The sequence below is a fragment of the Colius striatus genome, chromosome 4 (genome assembly GCF_028858725.1).
Source record: "Colius striatus isolate bColStr4 chromosome 4, bColStr4.1.hap1, whole genome shotgun sequence".
In the NCBI taxonomy this organism is placed as follows: Eukaryota; Metazoa; Chordata; class Aves; order Coliiformes; family Coliidae; genus Colius; species Colius striatus.
In genome coordinates this window covers 56,568,138-56,584,450 of record NC_084762.1, presented here as the reverse complement: position 1 = coordinate 56,584,450, position 16,313 = coordinate 56,568,138, and the positions used below count along the sequence as shown (strand labels likewise).

The following is a 16,313-nucleotide window of genomic DNA, read 5'->3' as shown; positions in this document are numbered from 1 at the left end:
AGGCTGTAAGTGATTTGCTCGATATTGTGTAGCATATCTGTGTCAAGGATTAAACTAACATGTTGAAATCAACACCAAACTGCATCTGTCACAAAATGATCCATTCCAGGCCCTGCCTTGCCGCTCAACACAATCCACTGTCTCGTTCACCTATTTCCATTAACAAAGTGCACTTCGAACGACCCTCCTCAGCCCCTCTGTAAATAATATGCTGAATTTACTTTCAGTCTGGCTAGAATAATTCCCATAGAAAACTTCCTTTAAATTCTTAATTCAAATTGGAATAGAACTTTATATCTAATGTGTTAGCAGTGGTATAAAATATCTGTTTTAAAATAGTATAAATATCTCTTAAGTTTCCCAGTGGGTTATTTTTATGCTTAGCATTTTAGATACTGCTTCTTATTTTGTAATAAGGTATTCCACCAACAGCTTGATACCATTTGTTATACATACAAGTGTTAATTCTCAATAGCTCACAAATGAAGAAATAGGTTTAATAGAAGGTCATAAGGTGACTAGCAGCAGAGCTAAGATTAAATTCAATATTTCCTGAAATTCATCTATATGCTACTGGAGAAAATGACGATGATATATGTCTTACTTATGGAGGAGATTGTAGCCAAATGAAAGGTTTTAATTTTAAATCATCCCTGTATTAATCACAATATTATACATTAAAAGAAATGCATAATGAGCAGTGCTACTAAGATCTGAAATCCTGGTATGATTTCTGTGCAGTCTTTTGGAAGCGGCTGTACTCATCAAACCTTAACAGAATATGTTTTATATCCATAGGCAGATCGTCCCGTTATCCTAGGAGAGTTTTTAATATATTTTTTTTCTCCCCTTTTCCGACCTGCTTTTTTACTCATTCTAATTATTCCTGGATTAGTATAAAATTCTTTTCCTTTGTTCTTAAAAATAATTTTTCTAAATCTATGTGATATTTTTTGTTAGGACTCTGTTGAGACTAGTAAAATTTACTTAAGTTATATATATTTGGCTAGGCAAATTGTTTTTCATACTTACCATTCCTCTCTGAAATGTCACCGGTATACCAGATTTATGCAGAAGTCTTAGACCAGAATCTCCTCTTTTTCCATAGATGCATAGATATACTGCAGAATCTGTATCAGCTTGCACCATGTCACCGGTGTAGACGTAAACATGGTATAAAACAACTTAAAAAATAACCAAAAGAAGAAAATACAAGTGTAATCACAATTCATTTTACTCACGACTCACTCTAGCTTAATGGAAACAATGTCATAGAGTCATAGAATCATAGAATGGTAGGGTTGGAATTGACTTCCAGAGATCATCTAGTCCAACCCCCTTGCAGAAGCAGGTTCACTTAGCAGATTTGATTTGCAGTTAATTTACTGGAATATATTCTCCATAAATCAGTCTAGCCATCTGGTCTTAAGATTGCTAAGACCACATTTATGAATATAGAGCTGATAGAATACAATTCCGTTGACGTTAATACCAATACCCAGGTAACTGATACATTCGTAACTGTGAAGTACACACATACTTGGATAGACGGGTTTTCCAGCTTCCACTACGGGAAGTTCACAGAGAAAATCTCTATCATCACGATTCTTTGACAACCATATGTTTGTTGGAAAATGCAGTGTTTTCTTGCTCTTTAGATGTTGCACTGTCACCTAGAGAAGAAAATCCAGCTGTGGTTCAGTTTGCTCTTTCCAGTGCGTTGCTTGTCAACAACAAAACATAGTTCTCTATATCTTTTCTTCTCTCTCAGAAATAAATAACACAATCAGTAAATATGATGTACATAATTGCAGCATGAAAACCTTTTTATTTTGGACACTACTTTGTAACTTGACTCTTCACTAGAGAGGACCTTTACTCACACCTTTGGAGTTGCCAGCCTCTCTTCTTTGAATATGCCTTGGACTTTAAAATTATCTTTTTCTTGGAAAAAAACAAATCTGTAATTGAAATTTCCTTTTTTTCCACAAGCAATGTCACCAGTTCTGTTTTCTGTCAGTGAACCACCTCTATGTAACACTGTATGGCGTATAGAAGACCGAAAACTTTCTGGTAAGTGAGGTTAGATGAGCTTGAGCTTTTGAAAAAAGTGGAAAGATTGGCACATTTTTAAATTAAAATGAAAACAAGATGAAACTCATAATCTATATCCTTCTGAAGTTTGGCAAGGAGAGGATATATTGAATATTAAATCATTTTGTGTCATATTTGGCTATTCTGAAACAGAGTAAAGGACAGTCTGGGTGCCATGGCATCCTGTATTTATTCCCCTGAATATAGTTAGAATTCAAATTCTCAGCTTATTTTCCACTATACATTATGTCATGTCTTACCTGTTTCCTATAACTAAAGCAGTTGTTCCTCTCTTTTATGGGAGCAATTATTCTCAGTCTTGAATTATAACAATCCTTACCACAGTTTTTTCCCATAGGCCCTGACTAGCAAAAAGATACCAGTGACAAACAATAGTCTTTTTGCAGTTGTGTTTTGAATGTGTGCATGATATGCATAAGCCTTGCAAACAAAATTACGAAAACAAATATTCACATTCAAATGTAAACATTTAGGAAATCGGGACAATATGTGCATTTATCTCACTTTTCTAATAAAATATTATTTTAAGTAAAATAAGCACTTCTTTTAATACTAAAGCATGTATTTAACACAAAATACTTCTGCAACATCGATTCTTAATCTCTAATATTTATTGGCGGAGCTCCCCCTGCTGACTCATCACAATGGCAAATATTAACTGCTTTGTCAGGAAAATATAACTTTCAACCTAGTTTATTTCTTTCTGTGAAAATAAATATTTGAAATCCCAGGGTCACCCCACAAAATTTGGACTAAAATGTTAAAGAAACATTTTGTAACCACCAGGGTGGAACGTAGGATTCTTGCAACCATTTGAACAACTGAAATATTTATACTTACATTCAGGTTTGGTAGTTACAGTTGAGGCCTTTGTGTTAATGTAAAAATCTGTTATTACTGTGTAATTCTAGTAAATCAGGCTTTTTAAGATTAATCACAGGCCAGAGGACAAGCTTGTGTGTTTTAGAGATTCAAAATCAGAAACACAAGGCAAATACTTATCTGCAATTCTGAAAAGAAACCTTATAAGGGGGTCAGTGTTAGCAAGAATTGAGTATAAATTTAATCTGGTGAACACTTCTAAATATCAAGATCAATTGGTTCCATTGTTTTCAATTTTTTGTAGCTGAAATTTATATCTAGAATCTCCCTAACACACACTGAAAAGCACAGGCAAGCTTTCAGAAAGCAAAACTTGTTAGAACCCATCAATACCCTAAAATTAGAATCTGTGAACTACATGAATTAGGAATAATTGTAATATAATGCCACAGATTTCCAGCTCTTGGGAGCTGCGCTGTATCAGTGCTTGTGTCATCTCTAAAGGAACTTAAGAAAGCAAAGCAATAAAAATGTTTCACAATCAGCATATTTTATTAATGAAGTTGTTGCTTCAAGAAAAGATGGGCCTTTAGTTCATATAAAAATTATTAAAGCAGAAAAATATCACCATAAAAAAATCTCACCCTTTCTAAGTTCCACTCTGATTTTTCATTCAGTAATTCATCAAGTGCAATTCTTATCTTGTAGATACTCCCAATGTTTTTTATTTTAACCTAAATAAAACCAGAACAACAAAACATATAACTGCAGTAAAAAGCATGTATCATTTACAGTTTAAACTTGTGCAGTAGAGGCTGTATGTTGATTAAGTAAGGCCATGCCTTGCAAACTAACACTGTATCCATTCCATGATTAAGACATTTCAGTCTCAGTTTCCCCCACATAAGGGAGAAGCAGCATCCTAGTGGCAAGCACAGGCCTATAAATTCTGTGTTTAAAACTGTTAGAGCCTTCACAACACCTTGCAAAGAAGCCAAAACGACTAAACAAATAAACCCTAAACATTTTCTTCCCTGTATTTTCTGTCATCACATGTAAAATTACTCAAAAATCCTCATTTATTTATTTTACCATTCATTCAATTTGGGCTATATTTCTGGTAAAAATATAGCTACATCATAGGTGATGGGTGCAGGGGCGGGAGAGATGTGTAAAACTACATCTCTATCTTTACAAGTGGTTCCAGGTTTTTCTGAGCCACTCTAGTATCTGAGTATACAGGAACAGCACATAACATTTGATTGGCAGATTTTGGATTATAGGATTCAGCAAAGAGACTTCTTCTGTTTTATCTGATTAGATATCTGTCTGAGCCCCAGTTTTGATCAGATTACAGCCTTTTGAAGCCACAATATTTGCCAGGGATATGGCAGATATTTAAACTATTCAAAGTTTGAAAAGCAAAGAAAGTTGATGAGGGCCATTCATAACAGAAATGTGGAACACAAAATCAAACCCACTAAACCACATGTCACAAGTTTTTCACATTGCAGCACAGCAACATGAATGTAAACCTTAGCACACTGAAGTGAAGGATATAAAACTTTTGGAGATCTTCAAGAATAAGCTCTCAAAAGCTGGCAAAATTTTGAAAATCATTGATAGTATTTTCACTTTCTGACCATGATTTGCATTCATTTGCACTTTCAGGTATTACAGGTGGTAGTAATAACAAGTAATACTTAACAAGTAGCCTTGTTAGAAGTAACCTGAAGATTTTGGAATTAAAAAAGTATTAAAGTCATGTATACAGCTTGACTGAGAAAAACAACTACTATCATTTCCCATGTTTCCCAAACCAACCAACCCACCTCTCAAGAAATATGAGGTACTGTCTGTTCATTCACAGAGCTGGTGTTCACTGAATATATAGTGCTGTCATGTTGTCTGTTTATTCATTTGTTAAGACAGTTCTACTCAAGTTTTTCATAGTTGTGCATATTGCTGATAAAGTGAAATGTTAAAGAAAACTGACTTCTGATTGTTACAAGCTTTCAGAATCAGTCTTCTTCCTCAAACTCCTGGACAGACCTATTATTAAGTTGATTGCTTTATAAAATAAAATTCATTGTCTTCTGTAAAATATCAGTGAAACCATATCAAACTCAAAGATGTAAACTATAAGAAGATGCAATTTATTTTTAATCTTGCATTCCTATCCTTTTTTTCAAGACTTACCTTGCTAAACAAGTACAGGATAAAGTTTAAAAGGGGGAGGGGAAAAAAGAAAAAAAGAAAAAGAGAGAAGAAAGAGCTCTTACTCATAGGCTTTTCCTTTGTTAAATTATCTACTGCAGACAAAAAGGTGAAAAGCACTTTGGTGACATTTCCTGCCTGAAAGCAATAGTGTCAGCATGATGTAAAGAATCATAGTAGTAGCCCCAGGTGCTGAAAGAAAGACTCTGCTCTCTCACAAGATCAATACCCAGAGTACATAGCCATAATGGGCGATATCTATTTTAGAGAAGAAAAATTGGTCCATCTCTCAAGAATATATGGATTAACATTGCAAACATGCCATTACCCAAAGTTGCTTATTAATTATTCATTAATTAGGAGAACAGGATTCCCCATGGATCATAATGTATAGTCTACATACTTAGAAAACTAACATTACCATTGGTTATCTTCCGGCTTATGCCCTATTCATAGAGAGTATTCTTGTTAATATTATTGATGGTAACAATCTTGTTTTTGCCAAGATTGTTTAGAAGAGTTGATGAGTGCAGTAAAAAAATTTTCACAAAATGTTAGTCCTTCCTTAGTTAGCTGAAGACAGAAATGTGTTATACGCGTCTCAGGCAGAAAAATTTAAACAAAATAGGAGCTTTATCCCTGTAATTTCCTTTCAGCCTACCTAGACATAATTTATTTATTACAGCAGAGGTGTGGTTATTCTTAATAATAGTTCTTAATAGCAGAATTCTTTGTGTTTTCATGACATGATAACATGTAGGTTTTATTGGGCTCTTAGTAATTCTATAGGCAAAGCTTCTTGCATTTCAGCTATTTATAATACAGCAGATTAAAAAAGCCTTTTCTTCCTCAACTGAACTAGTTCCATGCATACATTTTATAAATTCTTTGAAAATTGTATGCATGAAGATTTCATTACTGAAGATCCCTAAATGACATGCAAGTCTTACATCAGACACGGTTTGTTTAGGAGTGTATAGTTTCTAAAGCTAGTTTCAAATCGATTACCTTAAAGAAATCCATTTACTGTCCCATTTGGGCTACTATATGAGGGAGAGGGAGTTACAAGTTAGAAAGAGCTCTACTGCTAACTATATGCATCAAGCGGATTTAATGCAGAACTTGTAGAGATTAGATATTTATTGTATGCAATAAATGTAGGAGAAAAACATTTATTTTCTTTTCCAGGACAGAATAATCTCTGCACGGGTACATATTTAAAATAATGTTAATAGCCTTCATTAGCTACCTGAAATTCATCCTCCTGCCCAGGAAGAAACAGATGCTTTCTGTTGTCCTTGCTGAGAGTTACTGGTCCATCTACTCCTTTGTCTCCATATATCCAGAGAGCAACATTTGCTTCAGTTCCTGCATTTCCTGTCAGCACTGACACTTTCCATTCATCATCTGAAGGAAGGGGGTATTCACCACCTTGGGGATTTCTCATTTCCTCTGTGAAACACAGAACATTAGTGAGAGATGAAAATCGACATGAAACTGCCAGTTGCTGTTGTAACTTCAGCACATAAGGAGACCATAACAGAGAGAGGATTGTATTTTTTCATGGCAAGTGAGATAGTTTGAAAAGATTGATTTATGTTTCTTGTCTAGACCAAAATGTACTGATTAGTTGAGGTACAAGAATCAACTAGAAAATAATAAATATCCCTCACATTCACTGTCATATTCTGATACAGTGTAAGGAGGCTATGATGAAGAGCTATGGTCATTAAATTGACATTTCTGGCTCCTTAACCTGACATTTAGAAACAAGAAGAATTAGTCATAAATACTCCTCTAATGCCTTATGTTGGGACATTGTTAGCAGAATCACGTGTCAGAGAACAGGGACAATTTTCATGTCAAACAAACAAAAAATATACAGGAAATTAACTTTCTTGAAGTTAAATATCAATTAAGTACTGTAAAATACCAAAAAAATCCCTATAATATATCATTGCCCAACCATGCTTATGCATATGGTGGTAGCATTTGGTTCCGCACAAATGAGGCAATAGAAGCACAGTACCACTTTATGAATAAATTTTTTAAAAAAAGACAAAATAAAAACCCACCAATAAACAAAGGACAACAACAAAACATCAAAACTAAACTGAACAGAAAAACAGGTGACTCAAAAACAGTCCCTCACTACCAGCAGAATGATGCCCAGCTAGTCCCAAAGGAATGACTGCTTTGGAAAAACTCTCATGTTTTATTGGTAATCAGAACAATATATGGTATGGAATATCTCTGGTTTATCAGTCAGCTGTCCCAGCTCTGTCTTCTCCCAGCTTCCTGCCATTGTTCCCCCTCCCCAATTTGCTGGGAGAGCAGGATAAGAAACAGAGATGGTCCCAGTACTGTTCAAGCACAGCTCAGTAACAGCTAAAACACTGGTGTGTTATCATCACTGCTTTGGTCACCAGGCTAAAACACAGCAACAGAAGCACTGTCATGAGGAAGATTAAGTTCATCCCAGTCAAGCCCAGTGCAAATAGTAAACAAAATAAAGGAATACCTATGACAGAAGTTTGCAAAATGTATCTGAGCTAGAATTAAAATATAAGTTTGAAGGCAAAGTGAAAAACAATTTCTTAATAAATGAGTAAAAATATCATGTTGTGCTGAAATATTGATGAAGTAAATTGAGTAAGTGAAAAAGGGGTGACTCAATACTGAGACATCCTGATCTTCCCTTTAAATTTCCTCAAATTTCACTTATAATATAACAAATTAGTGGTTTTTTTTCTTAAAAGTTGTACTCAAAATCAATTACATAGTTCCTTGGATCATCAGGTTGTCCTGTAGGTTACATCAACATGATAACTAAATCACCAAGCCTGAATTATGATTCACTAACATTGAATCCTTAACGATGTAAAATAATTGCTCAAGGAATTGCAAAGGAATTAGGATCCAGTAAGAAATTCTATGCTAAATAAGGACTACCTTCTGGAATCAGGGGAAATTGCAACCCTACTAAAGAATCTAAAATTTGGTTAATTAGTTTTTAAGAATTTCAGAATTGTAAGAGTATGTCTTTTGCAGCAGTGCTTCTAATAGTAGCAGTATAACTTTGGAATGGTTACAGTAATGTAGAAATAAGCAACAGTGCCATAATAGTCTGAGTTTACTGTATTTTACAGTATACCTCTAGGTTTACTATATTCTTTAGCATGATTGAGAACAAGTTATTCTGAAAGAAAAAAAATTACACACCAAAAATAACGTAAAAGGCAAACATGTTATGTTTACCTGGATAAAAACTTAATTGCTCTTGTCATTCAGTGACTGAAATAACAGAACTATACTAAAGTAGTCACTTTGACATAATCAATATCTGTGAGAAATTGATTACATAATTTTCTGTAACTGTAGTTACTTAGCTCCTCATCTGTAACTCTGAAAGCTGGGGCACCTCATAGATATCTAAAACCACTTCTTTCTTAAAGCAGGGAGACAAAAAAATTACATGAAATGCACAGGTATTCAAGCAGCATAAGAAATCCCAGGCTGTTTATAAGCTTAGCACACGTATTCGCTACTCAGACAACTGCTACCCAAAGCAGCTAATGCAACCTCAAACTACCACCTCTTGAAAACAATTATAAAGCACAAAAAATACACAGGTTTGGAATGGTTTGTGCTTTGTAATTCACTGACTCTTCTTACAAATGGAAGTCAGCAGCTTTGATTTGCTACAGGCTAAAAATATTCCAGCCTTAAAAGAGGATTTAATGGTTACCCTGCATTAGTCATAGGAGTTTACACATTTCGTGACACCATGCTGTAAATCTATTGCAACAAAAATTCATTCTGATAGACCTGCATAAGAATGATTAAGTCAGAATCCTTTGCACAGTTTCATAAAAATAACTTTATCTTTTTATTTATTTATCCTAAATTTAAAGCAAAAGGAAAATTATCTTATCCCAGAAGATCAAATGATTGAGTAACACTTTGAATGAACCATCAGAAAAAGTAATGTCTAGAACAGAAGCTTAGACAATAAAGTTCATGCATTTTTACTACACTTTTTTTATTGTCATTTCCAATGTAAACCAAATGGAAATGAGATCAGATTTTATCTATATCCTGTTTTCTTTTGTAAGTAAAATGTATTAAAAATTAATAGTAGAAAAGTGTATTCTAGATATACAGAAAAGGAACGTGGAGGGTGTAGAAATCATTTCTCAGAGATACAATCTGTTAATACGAAACCACAAAGAGGTTCTCAACATCATGGATTTCCTTTATGTCACAGAGGCTAATGACTTTCCTCCTCTTGCTTTCACTGGGACACATAAACAAGTTTTCACCATTGAAATTTAAATATTTATTTGAGAAACACAAGGAACAAGCAAAGAGGAAATCATCAGTATCAAGTCATTTGGGAAATCCCATAAGATTTTATATGGTCTCCAGGTGATACATAATATGATACAAGTCTATGTTTCAGCAGGTCTGTTGATTTTGGCTTGCTTTTCCAACTGGTAACAGAAGAGTAAAAAGGGATTTAAAAAAAAAGATCACAATTTTTGGTTTGAGATTTTAGTGTCTTCTGCTTCATCTCCTTTATTCCTAGACTTTGTGGTCCTCTAACCATATATACTACTTTCCTTCTGCTTTTGACAGCTCATTTAGTTGGTCTTGAGTCTATAACATGGTGTCTTGCATGCATTTTAGCTGACTTCTCTCTGATATTCACTCTCATATCTCCATCCTGTGAGCTGTTAGGTAGAAGGTGGATCCTGCTATCATCCTTCTACAGTGAAAGAAGTTTCTTGACAAACAGAGTTGTGCCATAGCAGTTTTCACTTTAATCCTAAATCAATTATTACTTCTGAAAAGAGCCACCAAAACACTGCTACTGGTTAGCAGATGAAGACACAAAAAAAGAATGGATTAGTCAGCCTAAGGGTTAATCTGCTCTGAGTTTGGACGCTAAGCATACTGCTGGATTGTATGCTTAATACAAACATCACCCTTTTCCAAAATGTTAACTGGGAGTGAAAAAAGCAAATCAGTATTTAATGAACATAATTTTGAAAATTAAGGCTCACATCCACATGTCAAAAGTCAGCTTCCTTTAAAGTATTCTAAGTGAAAATATCTTACTAAAAATTAGGATCTTCCTTGAAGGTCAGAGTAACTTTGATATTTCTATTCATTTTGCATAAGCAGAGTCCACATTTATGGATGTCAGAAATACTTCGTACAAAGTGTTTTAGACTCTGTGTAACCAATTTCACAGTAGATATTGCTTCTATAAAAGGATCCTTTGTATCCAACCCTGAAAACATCTAACTTCTTTGAAAATAGGTTTGATGGCTTATGTATGGTTGCCATGGGTTTCAAAGCATATCTCACCAGTTGTTGGTAACACACACCACTTTGGGAGGGCATTATGACACAATGATACAACATTAAGTCTGGCAGACTAAAAATAGAAAGTGGGTGTTTTAAGCTAAAAATGGAAACAACATTGCCAGAAACAATAAACAGCAATTATTGATAACCCACATCAATGCTTTGAATTTAACCAGGATACTTTGGTTTGGATAATTTGGTTTAGTTTTTGTTTTAAATCTCCCGAAACTTCACATTATATCCTATGAACTTGTATGTCTTGTTCACATTGCCAGACTTTTCATGTACACTTTGAAATCATGGTCTGAGGACAAAGCTCAAAACCAAATCAGCAACTCACTTGAATTATTTGCTACATGAATTGCTCCCTCAACATATTTTTCCAGCATGTGACTGTCCCGTAGTGTGCTGTGTGGAACTCACTAGCTTCTGTTTATGTCCTCTGCTTTTCATGGCAATGTGACATAATTCAGGCTGTGCAGACAGGGTAACATTGAAATAAAAGAAAGGCAGGAAGCAAACATGATCATCCCCACTCCTTAGGACATAGATCATTCCCTGCTTTCTTTAACACCTTAGGTTACTGGGATGATGAATATTTTTGTAGAAATTTTACAAATTCAGAGCCCAGAATGACAGAGCCCAGAGAGTGGTAATCAATGACACAGAATCGAGTTGGAGGCTTGTGGCCAGTGGAGTTCCACAGGGATCATTATTAGGGCCAGTCTTGTTCAACATCTTCATCAACAACCCGAATGAGGGGACAGAGTGTAACCTCAAGTAGTTCGCTGATGACACCAAACTGGGAGGACTGGCTGATTCCCCAGAAGGCTGTGCTGCCATTCAGCGGGATCTTGACTGGCTTGAGAGTTGGGTAGAGACGAGCCTCATGAGGTTCAACAAGGACAAGTGCAGAGTCCTGCATCTGGGAAGGAGCAACCCCATGCACCAGTATAGGCTGGGGGTCAAACTGCTGAAGAGCAGCTCTGCAGAGAGCGACCTGGGAGTCCTGATTGATAATAAACTAACCATGAGCCAGCAATGTGCCCTTGTGGCCAAGAAGGCCAATGGCATCCTGGGATGCATCAAGAAGAGTGTGGCCAGCAGGTTGCGGGAGGTTCTTCTCCCCCTCTACTGTGCCCTGGTGAGGCCTCATCTGGAGTCCTGTGTCCAGTTCTGGGCTCCTCAGCTCCAGAGGGACAGGGAACTGCTGAAGAGAGTCCAACGCAAGGCCATCAAGATGATCAGGGGGGAATGGAACATCTTTCATATGAGGAAAGGCTGTGGGAACTGGGGTTGTTTAGTTTGGAAAAGAGAAGACTGAGGGGGGATCTTATTAACATTTACAAATATCTAAAGGGTGGGTGTCAGGAGGTTGGGACATCCCTTTTTTCTATAGTAGCTAGCAACAGGACAAGGGGTAATGGGATGAAGCTGGAACACAAAAAGTTCCACTTAAACATAACAAAAAAATATTTCACGGTGAGGATGAGGGAGCCCTGGCACAGGCTGCCCAGAGGGGTTGTGGAGTCTTTGGAGGACCTTCTTTGGAGGTCTTCAAGACCCGCCTGGTCATGTTCCTATACAACCTGATCTAGGTGACCCTGCTTCTGCAGGGGGGTTGGACTAGATGATCTCTAAAGGTCCCTTCCAACCCCTACCATTCTACAATTCTATGATTCTAAATTTTAGGGAAATCATCTTAGACCAATTATGCAATTTCTGCAGCTAAAGAAGAAAGTGGCTGTATAGTCTAGTAAATATATCTGGTAGACCATTGCTCCAGAAGCATGACCAGAAAGTTGTTTATCTATTCCTACCTGAGTAAATATAAGTATAAAGGCAGCATACAGTGCACCAAAACTTTACTCTTTCCCCCAGTGAATTACAAAATAGAAAACATAAGTGTGAAAGAAAGCATAAATGAGAAATATTCCATTACTTTTAGTGAGCTTTGGTAATGTGATTGCTAATTGTTTCCTTATCAATAAATCATGTTCCAAAGCCCCGTTAAAAACCAATAATTGATATTATGTTTTCAGTTTTATGTATGCATAAGTCATTACTCTAGAAAAGCTACTCATTGTCCTTCCCAAGTCAAGTAACTGCAAACGTGCCTGAAGGGCAAGTACAACACAATGTTATGTTACAACTGTTTGTAAACTGTTGCTTACTTGAGTGTAGAAAAGTTGAAAGGCTTTCAGATATTGGCTTCTGGGCTTTTGCTGGTTGGTGCTGAGATTCTTTGAAGTTTTTCCTCTCCTGATATGGTGCTGCAGATGTTCCCATGGGCTTTTCCCGGCCAACTAAAACAATGAAATATAAATTCTGTCACTAGCTAAAAATCATTTGTTATTTGCTTGAGAGCTTCCCATGTGTTCAGTGACAAACAATGATACAGATCTCACATCTATTCAATGCAGTGGACACCAAAATTTTTTTTTCTATGTATTACACAGCCAGTAGATATCGTTAGCTTTCACTGTTAGCAGCATGACACCAAAAATGGAAAAAAACCTGGTATACCTATAAAAACCCATTTACTGCTTTGTGAATCTAAGTAACAATTTAAAACTGATGCATGGATAAAATTACTTGTTAAAATATAGTTTTACCCAAGATAAGCTTCTCCACTGCCCAGTGTTTCCTTTAATCAGAGTGGGAAACAAAGGAAACTCTTTTCCTCATTTCTACAGGAAACAGTGACCAAAATATTCTTGTAACTTTGTAGCAAGTAAGGACTGAATTAATAATACTTCCGAATGTCTCGGTCACATAAAAGATTTAACAATAAGAGTGGTTTTATATTTTGCTGCTTTTCCTTCGCTAGTCAAGATGATGATTCAAGATGATGCTGTTCTGCTTGTCTGGCAAAACTCTGACAGAATTCTCAATTTTGAATTGGTGTTCAGTTTAACATTTTCATGAGATACTTTAATTCTTGATCTCTGTGACTGTGTTCACCAGACAAAAATACCAGTACTGTAATTCCACCATTTTCTGCAGTTACAATGCAAATCTAGCTATGTTTGGTAACCAATTGTTCACCAAATTAAAAACTTCATTCTCTTAAAGGAGAAGAGACAAGCAGATAATCCAGTGATGATGATCCAGGTTATGCTGAAAGCTTAATTTCTGAGTCCTGTCTACTTGACTCCAACAGGTCAGCTCCCTAGAATGGAACCCATCTGACTGCAATAGCTCTCAAATCTGACAATGGGACAGAAGAATCACATAATCAATATAATAGTGGGAGAAGTACAATGTATTTTGCACCACTAATGAAAGAAACTGAACACTGCCAAGCAGGTCCTCTTTAAAGTTTACTACTTTCCCTATAAAATCAGGAAAGACTGTGGTATAGCTGACAGAAAGATCACATCTCCTAGGCTCTCATAACCTGTGGCCAGAATGGGGAACAAGAAGTCAACTCCATCCCTAACATGTCACCTGTTTCAATTCTTAGGCACAAAAGTTTATTTGTTCAGTAAAAAACCCCCAGATTTCTTCTGCTTCATTTATTATTAGAAAGAAATTAAGAAAATTAACTAGGTACACAGAAATTAAGCATGGGCACACTAAGCTCCTCCTCTTTAAAACTAGTGAAACACAACAGAGGGAGTAGTGTTCATCTGGTTTCAACATTTTTACTTTGAATTTGTCATTTAGAAATACTAATCACTAAAGATAACTATAGAATATTATGAAATCACATACATTTGATGACCTGAGGGTAGAAAAAAATGTTTCTCTCTCCAGTGTTAATGACTGGCTTAGTCTGGCCGTCTGGCAGGAGTCCAACATATATTCCTTTATTTCTCATTGATTCTAGACTTACAGACCCAGTTTCCAAATCCTTCTCAATTTTGAAGTGACAGTATTCATCACCTATGCCCTGGGAAATTGCAAACCGAAATGTGAATTCAACAACTGAATTTATATAGATAGGCAAGTTGAAAGTTTCTTAAGACTCAAATATTACTAACTTCTAGTAATGTTTTAGATTAATTTTAGGTTCTTCACAATGTCCTACATTATTGCACACAAACACGTTTTTTATATATGCATATATATATATATCTTGGTCTTGCTTATTCCTTTGTGAACAAAAAGACCAATCACATAATTTGAGTAAGTGAAAGATCTCATATGAAATCATTCCAGTTTCTGTTAGGATTTAGGCAAAGTCTAGGATCTATTTGAAGGAGTTTCCCACTTGAATGGGAAAGTTGATGTAATCAATTTACATCTTAATTATTCATTACTGGAGTTTATAATCAATTTATCTAGACTCAATGCCATTTTAATCCCTTGAACATGTTTGTGCTCTGTCGCATTCAAAACAATTACATCGGTTCATACCAGCAAACAGACATAGGATTAGTAAACATTGAGTCTGATGAGCAAATACTAATGTCTCATTCTCTTTTTTTTTTTTTTGCTCTCAAATGTGACTCTGCAATTGTTAAACTCCTATGGAGAATGTTATGGGTCCTGAAATCAGTATATTTCAACCACACCCCAAGCCTAGTTTTGTTACTAAATGTACAGGCTACTGGCAGGTATTTCAACAGTAAACCCTATGAGGTTGTTTGACAAATTAAAAAAAAAAAATAATCAGGTGCTTAATTTCAGACCAAACAGAATGATTTGTAAAAGCTAGAATGCTAACATCACCTCAACATCTTCCAAACTGACACCAATATAACCATGTTTGTTTAATAAAAAAGAAATTAGCATAATAGAATCTTAGCAGAGAGTCATCAGCTAGCTAGCAACAAATAAATTTTAACTACATCCGTATCCTCAATAGTTTAAAAATATACTCAAGTCTTTACAGTCAAGTGCTAAATAAACATGACAGCCTGTCTTGCTATATTTTTCCATCTTTCCTTGGGCAAGTGAAAGAAAAGATCAGAGAAATTTTAAATCTGAAAAATGTTTTATCCCATTTTTAGCCATGCAAGTAAAAAAATACTCTCTTATATCACTGACAGTTCATTCAAGTTATCTGCAGAGGGAAATACAAACAAGAATTGCTTACTGTTCCATTACACTGGTCATCTTTGATCTTCAGATACATTCTTGGGTTTGTCACACTTTCAAACATGCAGACTCCCGAGTCAATTTTATGCACCTTCCAGTAGGACTCCTGCTGCTGCTGACCTGCTCCACTGCAGCTCCCATCAGGTCTAAGGGACAGCGCTTGGCAGAGATTTGTTTTGAGCAGGATGATGGCACCATGGTGAAACACACCCTTCAGATCAGAGACAAGAAGTTGGTTCTGAACGGCACAGCTTTTCTCCATATTAAACCTTGACATTTATTCTGTCCGTACTGATTCTTTAAGCACTTATTACTGCATTTCCATGTAATAAAATGTAAAAGAACAAGTCCCAGGTAATAAAAGTGTACCTCTAGCCTTTGAATACTTGCCATTTGCTGGACAGACACTAACCTGGGCAGTGGAAATCCCTTACTACTCCACAGTTTCCCTGCTTTTTCATTGTTCAGCAGCACAGCAGGACATCCAGAGCACAAGTGGCAAGGAACTCATTCTTTTTTCAAATTAGGAAATTTCTGATGCAGCTTTCCTGCGTGTATCTACCTTCCTACTTTTCAGAGGTTTACTAAAAAGTTGAGATGCATCTTTTCCGCTTAACAGTCCACTCTGTTTGCATATAACATATACCAACTGCACTATGGGCACGGCTCGCCCCAGGAAAGCAGTTAGGAAAAGCGTCTCAAGTGCCGCCTACGTGTTAAGCTGTACTTTAGCTCCACCT

The 16,313-nt window shown here is 35.9% G+C and overlaps 1 protein-coding gene across 1 annotated transcript in view; it reads right to left on the bottom strand.

The window, feature by feature from the left end:
* The window catches only part of LOC133625347 (lipoxygenase homology domain-containing protein 1-like), a 145,757-nt gene extending 130,120 nt beyond the window's left edge, over positions 1–15,637 (bottom strand). The window contains exons 1-7 of the mRNA XM_061995648.1: positions 15,572–15,637; positions 14,245–14,422; positions 12,702–12,833; positions 6,404–6,606; positions 3,582–3,671; positions 1,541–1,673; positions 1,033–1,184 (exon numbers count right to left, since the gene is read on the bottom strand). Coding sequence (XP_061851632.1) covers positions 1,033–1,184; positions 1,541–1,673; positions 3,582–3,671; positions 6,404–6,606; positions 12,702–12,833; positions 14,245–14,422; positions 15,572–15,637 — 954 coding nt within the window. The remainder of the gene's footprint in view (positions 1–1,032; positions 1,185–1,540; positions 1,674–3,581; positions 3,672–6,403; positions 6,607–12,701; positions 12,834–14,244; positions 14,423–15,571) is intronic.
* Positions 15,638–16,313: the final 676 nt, after the last annotated feature.